Consider the following 13,726-nt stretch of genomic DNA (forward strand, 5'->3'; position numbering starts at 1 on the left):
TTAAAGTTGAAAAAAAATTAGTAAATAATAAAATAGGCGTTAAAATATCATTGAATAAAAAAATAAAAAAACATAGTAAATACTTAACAGTGAGTGTCCAAGTCCTACCCTTTCTCGAAGTTTTGATTTTTGAAGTGAAAAAAATGTATTTGAAAACTAAGAAATAGAATCTCCTTATCCGAATTGAAATAGTAACTAATAAGCAAAGAAAGCCACTCATGGGCCATCCCATGAGTAATGACCCACACAGGAGTGATAGAGTAGAGTAGAAGAGGGTACACTTCAATTAAAAAATAATTCTGAAATGATTAGAAAAGTCAGACAGAAACACGTTGAGTAGCATTATTGGAAAATTAGAAATGGCAGGTAGATCGATGAGCGAGTGATCATCTCTCTGACTTCTACCTTCTCTCTTCGACGGTGTGAATGCTGTTCATTTTTGCGGCGGCGACTCTTGTGTGTAGATAGCACTATCCATCCATGCTCTGAAGCTGATAACTCTCAATTGCTCTTGTTTCTGGAAATTAATCACTTTTTTACTCTTGAGAGCAGCTGCTGGGAGCTGACCTTCATCGGAGGAGAAGAGCTTTGCCAGTGCTACCGCTAATGGCGGCGACTCCGTCCCTCATGTGCTTGCTTACGTTGCTCGTCGGATTTCTTGTCGCCGACTCCAAGTTTATTGCATACGACACTTCCCAAGGCATAGTCCCCGGCAAAATCAATGTCCATTTGGTCCCTCACACCCACGACGACGTTGGCTGGTTAAAGACCGTTGATCAGTATTATGTTGGCTCCAACAATTCCATCCAGGTATTCAGGCGTTTTGAATGTTTCTTATGGACTCTCTGAGGGTTGTTTGTTTCTTCTGATGATTTGATTTCATATTTTCAACGGACGGATAATAGGGGGCTTGCGTGCAAAATGTGTTGGATTCTTTGGTTCCTGCTCTGCTGGCTGACAAGAATCGCAAATTCATTTATGTCGAACAGGCAACCCTCTTTCTCTCTCTTTCTTTACTTGCTGCTGCTGCTGCTGCTTCTGCGTCCAAATTGTATGATTCTAAATTGTAACCGTACCTCCAATCTTACCCAGTTTATATATCCACGGTTAAAAACTGGCACTTGGTACTTACTGCAAGATGATTACATAACATATGTAACTTGTATGTCTTGCTGCTTAATCAATGCATTGTATTGCAGGCATTCTTCCAGCGGTGGTGGAGAGATCAGAGTGACTCCGTCCAGAGTATAGTCAAGCAGCTAGTCACCTCGGGTCAATTAGAGTTCATGTAATCTAACTGCCAAAAACTGCATTAGCAGGTCTCTTTTCATTCTTTTGGTATTAACGCTTTTTTATTTTTTACCGTTGCTTCAGAAATGGGGGAATGTGCATGCATGATGAGGCTGCAACACATTATATTGATATGATAGATCAGACGACTCTAGGGCATCGGTTTATTAAAAGGGAATTTGATGTGACTCCAAGAATTGGTTGGCAAATTGACCCATTTGGGCATTCGGCTGTCCAGGCTTACATGTTGGGAGCAGAAGTAAGCACGCCTTTGGCTTTACCTTTGAACACAAATTTTCTTTTTTCTATGCAAAGAGTACGGCATTCTGAAATTGGCCAGAGCATTTTTACCGTGGACTACATTTTGGTGTTGATGTAGGTTGGATTTGACTCACTTTTCTTCGGGCGAATAGATTACCAGGACAGGGCTAAGCGCAAAATTGAGAAGAGCCTTGAATTTGTTTGGCGGGGTTCGAAGAGTCTCAGTTCATCTGCTCAGGTAACGAACTAAGATTGCTTTTTGTTTTATATAGCATTTTTACAACTGGGATTCTGGACTTGCACATATCATGATGGATATGTTTCCCTTTAGTCGTTATGTAACATTAGTATTGTTAGTTTTCTTTTTTCTTTCTTGGCACCAGAAGATATTTTCTGTGCTGACTAACTTTGTTATTCTTCTAAACTGTTGCAGATTTTTTCTGGTGCATTCCCAGAGAACTATGAGCCTCCATCTGGTTTCTACTTTGAAGTTAATGATGATTCCCCAGTTGTTCAGGTAACATCGTGATTCATAGACAAGTTTTTTAATTTCCTTTGGTTTATTGAATATTTGCTTGTTTGAATTGTTAAACTTAATCGCTATTCTGTTGAAGGATGACATCACTTTGTTTGATTACAATGTTCAAGATCGTGTTAATGACTTTGTTGCTGCTGCAGTAGCACAGGTAAGTTTCCTGGTTATCGTCAGCCAATGCTCTTTTCTTTTTTCTTATGGGGCATTATTTTAGTGGCTGACAACAATTATTTATTCTCAGGCTAACATAACTCGAACAAATCATATAATGTGGACCATGGGAACAGATTTCAAGTATCAGTATGCACACACATGGTTCCGACAAATGGACAAGCTCATTCATTATGTCAACAAGGTAATAATTGCTTGATGCGTTAATGATTCTGAGCTGGTTTTATAAAATTATTACAGTCTCACTTTTAATGCCTCTAGGAAATATCTGAGTTAAAATGATAAACTGGATATTTATTTCAGTCTATTATCTTGTTTATCTACCCCCCTCCCAAAAGACAATCTGTCCAAAGATGTAAACTGATTAGGAATTGTCTTGTATGACTTTTGTTGATTTCTTTTATGATTAAAATCCAATTTTCTTTTTTTGGGCACTTCCAAGGATGGACGTGTTAATGCTCTGTATTCTACTCCATCCATATATACGGATGCAAAGTATGCTACAAATGAATCATGGCCAATCAAGACAGATGATTTCTTTCCGTGAGTTTTTATTTTATTTTTTTAATCTTCCCTTTGACATATCAACTAACCGTACTGTAGAAACTGAAGTATGCACCATACCAGTTATGCAGATCGTACAAATGCTTACTGGACAGGGTACTTCACAAGTAGACCAGCCTTGAAAAATTACGTTAGAGCAATGAGTGGCTATTATTTGGTATATTCTTGTAACTTTTCTATGTATCATGAATTAGTGTTTCCAGTTTGATGACCGATCGTCATATATGTATGTTTCTCTTGGATAACAAGGCTGCCAGGCATTTAGAATATTTTAAAGGAAGGACTGGTTCAGGGCCCAACACAGACTCGTTGGCAGATGCCTTAGCAATTGCGCAACATCATGATGCAGTCAGTGGTACAGAGAAGCAGCATGTTGCCAATGATTATGCAAAAAGATTGGCGATAGGCTACACGGAGGTGCAACTTAGCTTTAACATCAATGTTCTTTTCAGTCCTCACTCTATTTAACTCAAAATTTTCATTCGCTTGTTCATTGTCTTTGTGCAGGCCGAGCAAGTAGTTGCCACGTCACTTGCTCACTTGGTTGAGTCTGCATTATACACTGGATCTGTAGATCCAACTACAAAGTTTCAACAGGCAATTAACTACGAGCCCCTAAGCTTGTATGCTATTTTTATATCATGTTACTTGACCTTCAACTGAATGGCTGGTGATAATTTGGATTTTGAACTTTAGTATGAGGTAGTAGCAGAGATGAATTTAATTACTCTGTTTAAGATGATTACGCCAGTAAAGAAGGATTTTTTTATAATGTAAACAATGAAGTAGAGTGATTGAAATTTCAAATTCAAGCTAATAAGAACAATTGATCTCTCTATCATCTTTTCTTCTCTTTTTCATTTACTTTGTTTTCATTGATTCTCCAGTGCCCACTTCTAAATATCAGCTACTGCCCTGCATCAGAAGTGAATTTATCCCAAGGGAAGCAATTGGTAAGGAAAATAAAGTATCTAATGTCATCTTCTCAAGTGTATCAACCAAGTATGACTTTATATTCCACCTGTGAAATATATTTTCTGATGGTGTTTCTCGTCTATAGGTTGTCGTGGTGTACAATTCCCTTGGATGGAAGAGGGATGATGTAATTCGAATTCCTGTGAGTACTTCCTTTCAAGTTCTATCTTAGTGCTTTGTGTAATGTGTTAGTGTTTCCTCTCCATTAATATAGAAATAAATAAATATAAGCATAAGGAGGAAAATCCTTGCAAGTGCCTAGATTTAGTTTATATGTTAACCAGGGTTGGTGAAGTCTTAGCGTATTTGGGTTCCTAAAGTTCTATAATTGGCCACTTTATAATTTATATTGTTAAATGAAACAAGCCCATGTGAATACCGAGTTGATAATCAATAACCCACTTCATGATATTTACAAATAATGTAGGTTATCAATGAAGATGTCACTGTTCATGATTCTGAGGGAAGAGAAATTGAATCACAGCTTCTCCCACTAGATGATGCCCATGCGGGCTTAAGGAACTACCATGCTAAGGCATACTTGGGTCAAACTCCAACAAAGACACCAAACTATTGGCTTGCATTTACAGTATCCGTGCCACCACTCGGTTTCAGCACATACACTATCTCAGCTGCCAAAGGAGCAGGTCCACTCCTATAATAGCTTTGAAATTATTAATTTTTTTTTTTGTTAATGGGAGCATAGATGGATCTATTCTTGCTAGGAATCTTAATTTTTCATTGATTGTTTCCCTTTTGGGTAAAGGTGCTGGTTCCACCAGATCATCTGTACAGACATTTCAAAGTAGGGAAGAGTCCACTATTGAAGTTGGTCAAGGAAATGTGAAACTCACGTTTTCTACAAATCAAGGCAAACTGACCAATTATGTCAATAGAAGAAGCTTGGTAAGTAATGCACCTAACAGTCGCGTAGTTACTATACCTGATGATTGCATTTCCTTATCACCAGTATTTCCTTTTTACAATCTGTTTTTGATTGGTGTGATTCAGTGTCAGGTTATCAACGTTGTGATAGCTCTTTTTATCCAACTGCCAAAAAAGGCAATGGAATAGAAAGAAAAAATTGTTGTAGCTAACTCAATTATTCATATCTTTTGAAGGTTGAAGAATTGGTCGAACAGTCTTACAGTTTTTATAATGGATATAATGGCAGTGATGATAAAGCTCCCCTGATTCCTCAGGTATATATACATGCCGATTGAAGTTGTGCTCTGTTGCAATATTTCTTATTTTCTATTTTTATGTTTTCAATTTGAAGGACTTGAAAACTGATGATTAAGTGATCCTTTCAATGGTATCTACTTGTTTCAATATAAAACGTTTTACTGTTCTTTTTCTGTTTTTCTAGAATGCTGGGGCTTATATCTTCCGTCCAAATGGCACGTTTCTCATAAAACCTGGAGAAAAGGTGTGTTCTTTTACCTTATGAAATATAGTTTAGACTCAGGCATAAGTTGGGATATTGTTGATTAGCAACTGTTGTTTAATATTTCAGGCTTCTCTGACTGTCGTGCGTGGACCAGTAATAGATGAAGTACATCAACATATTAATTCATGGATATATCAGGTGCCTTGCTTGCCAAGTGCTTGCCATCTCTGTATATGTTTTTTCCTTTGTTCTGTTGCAGGCTGAGGAGCATCATTATTATGTTCTAAAATAAAATCTCAGTAATTTTTCATTGGATGTGTGTATAGGTCACCAGAATTCACAAAGAGAAGGAGCATGTTGAAGTCGAGTTTATTGTAAGCTTACCAAATAAAGACAAAAAAAATAAGAAAGTTGGAATAAAAATTGAAAATCATTATCAAGCCTATTCATTGAAAATATTTGCAATTTCAGGTTGGGCCATTACCTACTGATGACGGAATTGGAAAAGAAGTTGTAACTCAACTGGCCACTACCATGGCTACCAACAAAACGTTCTACACTGATTCTAATGGGCGTGATTTTATTAAAAGGGTATACTAGTTACTTGCTCTTACAATAGTTTATCTAGTAGTTTTGATATCATGTTGATGCTCAAAACTTTATAGCATCTCCAAAAGAGTTAACAAATTTTTTTCTATACAAGTGTACTTTGCTAACCCATTGGCACATTTCTACCTTAAAAATCTGTCACTCCAACCCACTCTTCAAAATTTATCTTTCACTTTAAAATATGAATAATTACTTGCATTCCTCCCTTGGTGGGATGAGTTCATTCCCCCACGTGCAAATAATGTATCTTCACCGTAAAAATTTTGTAATCAGAATCGTTCAATATCTTAATCTTCATTTTAAGATCTTCCTTACAAAAAATTATTCGAAACGGAAATCGTTTAGTCCTTCAAATGTATCAAATGAATGGACAGTTCATCATTGGTATGTTACTTGGTACCTACACCGTTGATTTATTGTTGGCATAACATAATGCAAGGATCTCTTTTTTGCAGATTCGCGACTATAGAACAGATTGGGACCTGAAAGTGCACCAACCTATAGCTGGAAATTATTATCCAGTATGTTTATTTTTCCTTCCTCAAAGTAAACCTCTTTTTTTATGTGGCTTTTCTTAAATATTTCTTGTCTCGACTCTCTAATACTCAATTGTACCATAACTTACTCTGCCCAGGGTGCTGGGGGCTATTTCTGTTGCTCTTATTAACTTTCAGTTTTATTAGCAAACTGAGTTGAAGTTTGTATCAACATGTGGTTTGCACTTAGACAGTGTTGTGCATATGGCTGAAAGAATACTGTGGTCCCTCCCTTTAATTAGTAGAAATTCATGAATTAGAAGACATGATAGTTCTATTTCCACTATATCTTTTTAAATAGAATAATAATTTCTCCGTCTTAAGATTTTCTAAATCAAATGCATATGTTTTTTTGTACAAATTTAGGCTCCATTGCCAGCTGGTTGCCATTGGATAGGTGAGGTTGTACTAGTTTATTAGCTTCACATTTTTTTCTATATTGTCCTTGCAGATTAATCTTGGGATATACATGCAAGATAATAGTACAGAATTTTCGGTTTTGGTGGACCGATCTGTAGGAGGGTCCAGCACAGTGGATGGACAGATAGAGTTGATGCTCCACAGGCATGTTTTTATTCTTAAATAAGAACGACAGTCATGAATGTAACTATTTCATAAAGCATACAGATTAAAGTCATGATTGGGATTTCCTTGTTTCTCTTACCATACAGGAGACTACTGCTTGATGACTCAAGAGGTGTGGCAGAGGCTCTAAATGAAACCGTCTGTATTGACAACGTTTGCAGTGGACTAAGAGTAAGTACATGCTACCTGCTTTGCAACGACTACTGTGCGGTGTTATAGACCAAACTGGAGTTTTGATTGCGACCATATCTAGATGTGGTATAACTATTTTGACTATCCTAAGAGTTTAAGGTTGCCTAACTTTTAGTGTCCACCTCTTGCTTCTGTTAAACTTATCAGATCCAAGGAAAATTTTATTTCAGAATTGATCCCTTGGGAGAAGGTGCCAAGTGGCGTCGTACTTTTGGTCAGGAGATATATTCCCCTCTTTTACTAGCTTTTTCTGAACAGGTGAAATTATAAAATACAAAAAAACATAAAGACATGTAAGTTTTATTTTAGTCTTGTGAGCTGCTCAATAATAGGCGACTCCCTTTCTGCAGGATGGAGATAACTGGAAGAATTCTCATGTAACCACGTTTTCAGGGGTTGGTTCCTCGTACAGTTTACCTGATAATGTCGCTCTTATAACTCTTCAGGTACTTGGGGCTTATCTAGAATTTCAGATATTTCTCTTTAGCTTTTTCATTATAATTTTATCTGGATTAGGTGTCCAATTTAACTTTCCTAGAATATTGAATTGAAATTCGAAACCATAACGGTAGCAGGAGAAAACAAAATTGTGATATCCTGTTTTCTTTAATTTCCATAGGAGCTTGATGATGGAAAAGTTCTCCTTCGATTAGCACATTTATACGAGGTTCTAACTTCTCACTCGTTCTGCTCAACAATCTATATCTGCTCTAGTACTTCATTCATTTGTTTATAAAGTACTCTGTTAGAGCCAGCTCTTCACTTCTGATCCTCCACATTTTATTTACTACTATTGATTTTTCTTGTTCAAAATGGAGCTCAGATTGGAGAGGACAGGGATCTTTCTGTAATGACAAATGTAGAGTTGAAGCAGCTCTTCCCCAGGAAGAAGGTAAAAGAATGAGCCACAAACATTAACCAGAGTTCATTGTAGAACCCTTTTCTTATAATATTGTGCTTTTCTGGTACAGATTGGTAAACTGACAGAGATGAATTTGTCGGCAAATCAAGAACGGACAGAAATGGAGAAAAAGAGACTCAATTGGAAGGTGGAAGAAGGCTCTTCATCAGAAGCAAAGGTTTCGAGGGGTGGACCTGTTGATCCTACGAAACTGGTTGTGGAACTTGCACCAATGGAAATCCGAACCTTTCTCATTGAGTTTAACCAAAGCTTCCATCGTTATTTATTTGATGCCTAACCTAATCAGGCTGAAAATGTAGTGGAGGCTTGAGAGGCCCTTGGCATCTGGAGACCTGGACTTTTGCTGTCATGTAAATAGACGTTTGAGTTATGTTTGTACTGTTGGACAAAAAACATAAAAATCATGGAGCCATGTGGTCTTATGAAACGAGGTTGTACTAAGTATCGAGTTAGCTAAGCTACTATTGCAAACGACATGGATACCTTGTTAACTTGTGGCATATAGTAGCTGCTATGTGACATTTGAAACTCCTGAGTGCAGACTGATCTTGAGGGCGTCGAAGAAATGGATGTCGCCTACCCTCCTCAGTAAATAGCTCACAAGTTTGCTCCTCTTCGGCCTCCATCTTATCCAACATGCTTTGGCCTCTGTTAGAGGAGGCTGTAGGGAGCACATGAGACTATCCTTATGCGCCATATCTATAAAGTCTACAAAAAGTATCTTAAAATTAAAGAAAATAATCACTAACACATAACAACAAAGCTTATTATCACACAAAATAAGATTTGGTTATAATATCTACCTGTATTTAATTCATTCACCATCTTTATGGTCAGATTGTAGTTATATTAAGTATATATATCACATCAAACATATCTGACTATTAAGTGGTGTTTGTATTAAATACATATAAGTATTGTAGTCAGTCCCCCTAAAATAATAGTAATAATACTTGTAGGAGCCTTTCGGCATAACCCTACCGGAAATTAGTTTGAAATCCGGTATATAACTACCGAACAAGGCAACATGCTTCCGAAAAGTCTACGGACCCTAGCTGCAATGGTTCGGAAAGATCTACCAAAGCCATTTAAGCCCAGGGGTTAAATTGTAATTGTAGCGGCGGTCGAAGTCGAACCCTATATTCGGTGAAGATGCTCAAGGAGAGATAGGTGGGTGGGGTCCTCTAGCGCGTAATTGCGCTGTCCAATAAATACAAGAAAATAATAAAAGGGGATGGGCAAATGCGTGACTTGCGAGCCGATTAGCGAGAAGAAGAACAAAGTGTTTTTGGAAGAATTTTCATGTCCATCTTGCCCAACCAAGACCAAGGATCTATATCGTCATCTGCCTCTTCAGCTCCCTCTGTAAACCCTAACTCCCAACATGGACACCGCCACCGCCACCGTCACCTTTCCCTTTCTCAATCTCAGCCCCAGTCGCTGTCTCCGCCGGATCCCTCCCGCCAAATTCTCACATTTGGTTCGCTTCGGATCTCCGACTCTCAATCTAGTTCCTCCGCTACTGGAGGTATCTGATTTTCAACTTCTTCAATCTGTTTCTTATCCCGTTGCTTTGTTTCTTAGAAAATTAAAACCCTAGAATTTGAGCAAATTGGAAGAATCAATCTTTTTTTGGATGAGTGCAGCAGTTTGGAGTCAATTATTGATCTTCCCTCTGCTCGAAGGTGTTTGATTTTTACTATTTGAAATAGAATGTTGTTTAAATTATTCGTCTGCAGGCCTATCACCACCGGCACCAGCTGCAGAAGATTCTGGTGGATCTTCCCAGCAGGTATATTGACTTCATGTTTTGAACCCTTCGTTTTTTCTGCAGCACCCACGCTTGTATGATCTGAGAGTGCCATTGAGTAATGACTTTCAATCTTTGGTCATTCCTTGTCCTTTATCTAGGTGAATGAGTTAGGGATGCCCGGGGGTAACAAGACTTTACCTAATAACCACCACAATACACATTCACAGTGTCACTCTGGTGGAGGTGGACGAGGGGTTGGATCGCCCTGGTCTAGAGGGAAAAGATCAGGAACCTTTGGTTCTGGTTCAACTGAACAAAGTATCGGATCTGCTGCTTCTCATGGAAACTCCACTCATCAAACAGGAAGGAAAGCCCAGCTAATGAATGGCAACCACTTGTTGAATTTTTATTATGACCCCATAGCTCGTCCTCAGCGTAGAGCTCCTCCTCCTCCTCCAAGAAGGCAGCACAAGAGGAAGCCTTACAATAAAGATTTATTTCTTCAGGCTAACTACAAATTTGTGGTGTTAGATTCAGGAAACTACTCAGCTGAATCGATGGATCCAGATAAGATGTTACAATGGGAGGACATCATTTGCGTGAGATATTCCACCCCAACTGTGGTTCAATGTCCCATTTGTCTGGAATATCCTCTTTGTCCGCAGATAACCTCATGTGGACATATTTTCTGTTTCCCATGTATTCTGCAATACTTGCTGATGGGGAAGGAGGATCATAAAGGAGACTGCTGGAAAAGATGCCCGTTGTGTTTTGTTATGATATCACCTAAGGATTTGTACACTCTATTCGTGGAGAATGTCAAGCAGTATTGTGTTGGTGATACAATAGAGTTTATGCTTCTTAGTCGACAAAAGGACTCATTTACTTTATCCCATAAAAGTAAACAAGAGAAAGATGCTGTTGGAGGTTCTGATGATGAAAGCTATGATCCCTTTTCGAAGTTTACATTTACATCAGATGTAGATCTTGCAGTCAGAAAAGCGATATCAGAGTTAGATGGTTGGTTGGTCAGGGCAGAGTCGGGGCTTGTTGATGACATAGAGAAGCTTCCATATGTATGTGCTGCAATGGAACAATTAGAACAGAGGAAGAAATATTGGAAAGAGCACTGGGCTAGCGACAGTAATAAATCTTGTATATACAATGATCATAATAGTGGTTCTATCTTGTCAACTGAAAATTCTGCGAATGGTAACACTGAAGCATCTACATTTGGACATGCAAATCCATCCAATGAAGTCTATGACCATAATAAGCGTTCAGACAATTTATCTCTGGAGAAGTCGGATGATGGGACTTGTTCTGACAACTCTGTGGATGCAGCTGAATCATTGGAAGGCCATGAAAATGTTTTGTCTTCTTCATATGATGAAAGCAAGAGTGCTCGAGGGGACTTACATGACTCTGGAATTGTAAAGGAGAAGGAATCATACAATTTCTACCAGGTGACTGATAAATAGATATCATGTTTCCCATTTTTCTTATTGCAATTATTTTCTTCGGTTGTTTTTTGGAGAAGTAATCTGACATTTTACTAAACTGCTCATTGCTGTGCCTAGTTGCAACTATCTTTGTCTTGTTTGCGGCAGTTGCTTGACTTTTTAAAATTGCTTTCATTTATATTCCTACTGGTTTGTATTTGGTGTGTTAGTCGGTCATTTGCTTCTTTTTGTCTTTGAACCTTTAGATTGAGGAGATATTTCAATGTGGTTTTGCTATTAATATTTTGTCTCTATATCAGGGAGCTGATGGTCAGCACATCATTCTTCATCCATTGAACATGAAATGCCTGCTACACCATTATGGGAGCCATGATATGCTACCACACAGGTATGGTCAAAAGCTTGCTGATTGTTTCTGCTGTATGCATAGACTATGCAAAATCAATGACAAAGTCCCCCTTTATTCTTTCTTCTATAGGATGTATATTCTTTACCGTTGGTACTTGTCTGAAAATTTAGGTATGGTATTTGCAAGCGCGGCATTAAAAGAGGGGAGGGGGGATGGGGAGTGCCCTTTTATTAACTATGGGGTCTTCTTATATCAACTGAAATGTGAAAATGGGTCTAATTCGTTATTGCAGGATAAGTGGAAAAATTTTGCAATTGGAGACAGTGACTCAGACAGAAGCTATGAGGAGGCGCTACCGCTACTTGAGTCATTTTTCTTTAACAACAATACTCCAGGTACCTTTGATGCATGATCTGAGTGAGGTCACACTATAAGAGCATTATTGTTGCAGGCTGTGTATAGTATCTCATCATAATTCATTCAAATTTCAGTTTTGTGAGATTGATCTGAGTGAGGTATTGTCTCCTGATGCCTTGTCTCCCTTTATGGAAGACATAAAGAAGCGTGAAAAGCAGAGGAAACAACTTGCTAGGAAGGTATTATTAATTGCTTCTTCATTATAGACTGTAAAAATAACAGTAGTTTGTTCATGCTGTAAAATTATATGCTGTTCCTATTTATAGGAGCAAAGGGAGAAAATGAAGGCTGAATCTACTGTGGCATATCCCATCCCCATAGTAGCAGGTTATGGACAGTCCTTTCATGATGGATCCCCTACATTCTCCATGGATGACTTCGAGGGTAATATAGTGTTCCTTGTATATGTTGTATATCTTTAGACGCATGACCCTTTGTAGGTATATTTAGTCAGCTCAAGTAGTAGCATTGGGTTGATTTGGAATAAATTTATTGTCCAAATAAGGAAAAACAAATTTGGAGTATGGTGAGGCATACATGGGTACTCTAAGCTGTTAAATTAATTATTACTCTTTCTTGTTGAAGTTTGCTGATACATATTTGTACATACTGCGGTCTTATGTTAAATATCATTTAATAGTTTATTTTGTTCATATGCTTCCTGTGTTCAGCTTTGGGAAGTTCTACAGCGACATCTTCAAGCTCTCCTGTTGTTGGGGAAAGGAAGCTCTTCTCAAGTGTCACAAGGCTTGGTTTTGCTGCTGCGCACGATTCTCCAGCCCTGAAACTAGAAGGAACCAATTCTCTGAATGGCGATGATGCAGGGAGAGTCTCTCCCAAGACAAATGGTATTTATCAAAATCTTGTTATACAGGTTGCTTTTTGTGCTTGAGATAATGTGTATGCAATCAAATCTCTTGTAGCTGAGGGATATTTGATCAGGGTCATACTAAGATAATAGTATGTTGTATCTCGAGAATTTGTGGTTGCTCAACCTTGTTTCATTTTTTTCTTTGGCAGCAGGTACCCAGAATGCGGGTGTTACGTCATTTGCTAATGTAATCTCCAGAGCTAAGCCTGGTGAAAATATGGACCCGCCCAAGATAAATGATTCGGGAAAGAAGGGAAGGAAACAGAGTCGAGTCCTTTTGTCAACAGCTGGTGGTCGACGCTACTGATGACTTGTCAAAACCTCGAGTACCATAATGGTGTCGTCTTGTATCATAAACCTTTGATGACACGAAAGTCAGTGAATGTATGACCATTATGTATAATGATGGGGTAGATGGAAAAACAAGAACCATTTCTGAAATCCTTACCCTCTTTTCTTTGCTTTTGTTTCTTTTTCTAGCTATTCTGTTTTTCATCTTGAGAAATCCATACCAGAGAGGCTGAATAAATTGTAAGACTTGTTTCAAAGCGCTTCTTATATTTTTCTATTTTCTAAATGCGCATGCAAAGGATGCAAAAATGTCGCCAATGTTTTACAAATTGGGACCGCTAGAATTTTTAAATAATTGATTTTTAAAGTTGAAAAATAGAAAAAAAAAGTACACAGGTGTCTCCCAAGTCCCAACTATGTGTATATATATATATATATGCATATTATTTTTTTGAGAAGTACGATATCCGTTTATGAGTAAGAGCGAATAAACGTACATAAAAGAGGATAGGATGCACAACAATGAGTATCAATGAAAACATTGTTGGGAAT

At 38.0% G+C, this 13,726-nt stretch overlaps 2 protein-coding genes across 3 annotated transcripts; both read left to right on the forward strand.

The window, feature by feature from the left end:
• The first annotated feature begins 296 nt into the window (after positions 1–296).
• LOC137740950 (probable alpha-mannosidase At5g13980) lies at positions 297–8,521 on the forward strand. The gene is made up of 30 exons (XM_068480755.1): positions 297–456; positions 553–810; positions 906–989; positions 1,200–1,288; positions 1,375–1,549; positions 1,670–1,789; positions 1,985–2,068; positions 2,166–2,237; positions 2,328–2,441; positions 2,700–2,800; positions 2,885–2,978; positions 3,071–3,238; positions 3,329–3,418; positions 3,709–3,774; positions 3,882–3,938; positions 4,224–4,443; positions 4,563–4,702; positions 4,918–4,998; positions 5,166–5,225; positions 5,313–5,384; positions 5,513–5,560; positions 5,658–5,777; positions 6,251–6,316; positions 6,783–6,895; positions 7,003–7,087; positions 7,256–7,366; positions 7,459–7,554; positions 7,728–7,775; positions 7,932–8,000; positions 8,080–8,521. The coding sequence occupies exons 1-30, from the start codon at positions 427–429 to the stop codon at positions 8,305–8,307; spliced, it is 3,159 nt and encodes a 1,052-aa protein (XP_068336856.1). The 5' UTR covers positions 297–426; the 3' UTR covers positions 8,308–8,521.
• A 733-nt stretch (positions 8,522–9,254) lies between these two features.
• Positions 9,255–13,431, forward strand: LOC137739075 (uncharacterized). 2 transcript variants are annotated; one of them, XM_068478557.1, is made up of 9 exons: positions 9,255–9,558; positions 9,770–9,822; positions 9,942–11,249; positions 11,546–11,634; positions 11,888–11,990; positions 12,087–12,191; positions 12,279–12,396; positions 12,684–12,860; positions 13,033–13,431. In XM_068478557.1, exons 1-9 carry the CDS (start codon positions 9,333–9,335, stop codon positions 13,188–13,190), a joined length of 2,337 nt encoding a protein of 778 aa, XP_068334658.1. In that variant the 5' UTR covers positions 9,255–9,332; the 3' UTR covers positions 13,191–13,431. The 2 variants fall into 2 exon arrangements, with proteins under 2 accessions (XP_068334658.1, XP_068334659.1); XM_068478558.1 differs by having other exon boundaries at positions 13,036–13,431.
• Positions 13,432–13,726: the final 295 nt, after the last annotated feature.

This window comes from Pyrus communis, chromosome 7 (genome assembly GCF_963583255.1).
Source record: "Pyrus communis chromosome 7, drPyrComm1.1, whole genome shotgun sequence".
Taxonomy (NCBI): Eukaryota; Viridiplantae; Streptophyta; class Magnoliopsida; order Rosales; family Rosaceae; genus Pyrus; species Pyrus communis.

Coding starts and splice junctions, on each gene's coding strand:
- LOC137740950 (XM_068480755.1), top strand. CDS start 427: ATGCTGTTCATTTTTGCGGCGGCGACTCTT. Junction 6,896..7,002: donor ATAGAGTTGATGCTCCACAG/GCATGTTTTTAT, acceptor CTTACCATACAG/GAGACTACTGCTTGATGACT. Junction 7,555..7,727: donor TCGCTCTTATAACTCTTCAG/GTACTTGGGGCT, acceptor TAATTTCCATAG/GAGCTTGATGATGGAAAAGT.
- LOC137739075 (XM_068478557.1), top strand. CDS start 9,333: ATGTCCATCTTGCCCAACCAAGACCAAGGATCTATATCGTCATCTGCC. Junction 11,250..11,545: donor AATCATACAATTTCTACCAG/GTGACTGATAAA, acceptor TCTCTATATCAG/GGAGCTGATGGTCAGCACAT. Junction 11,635..11,887: donor CATGATATGCTACCACACAG/GTATGGTCAAAA, acceptor TCGTTATTGCAG/GATAAGTGGAAAAATTTTGC.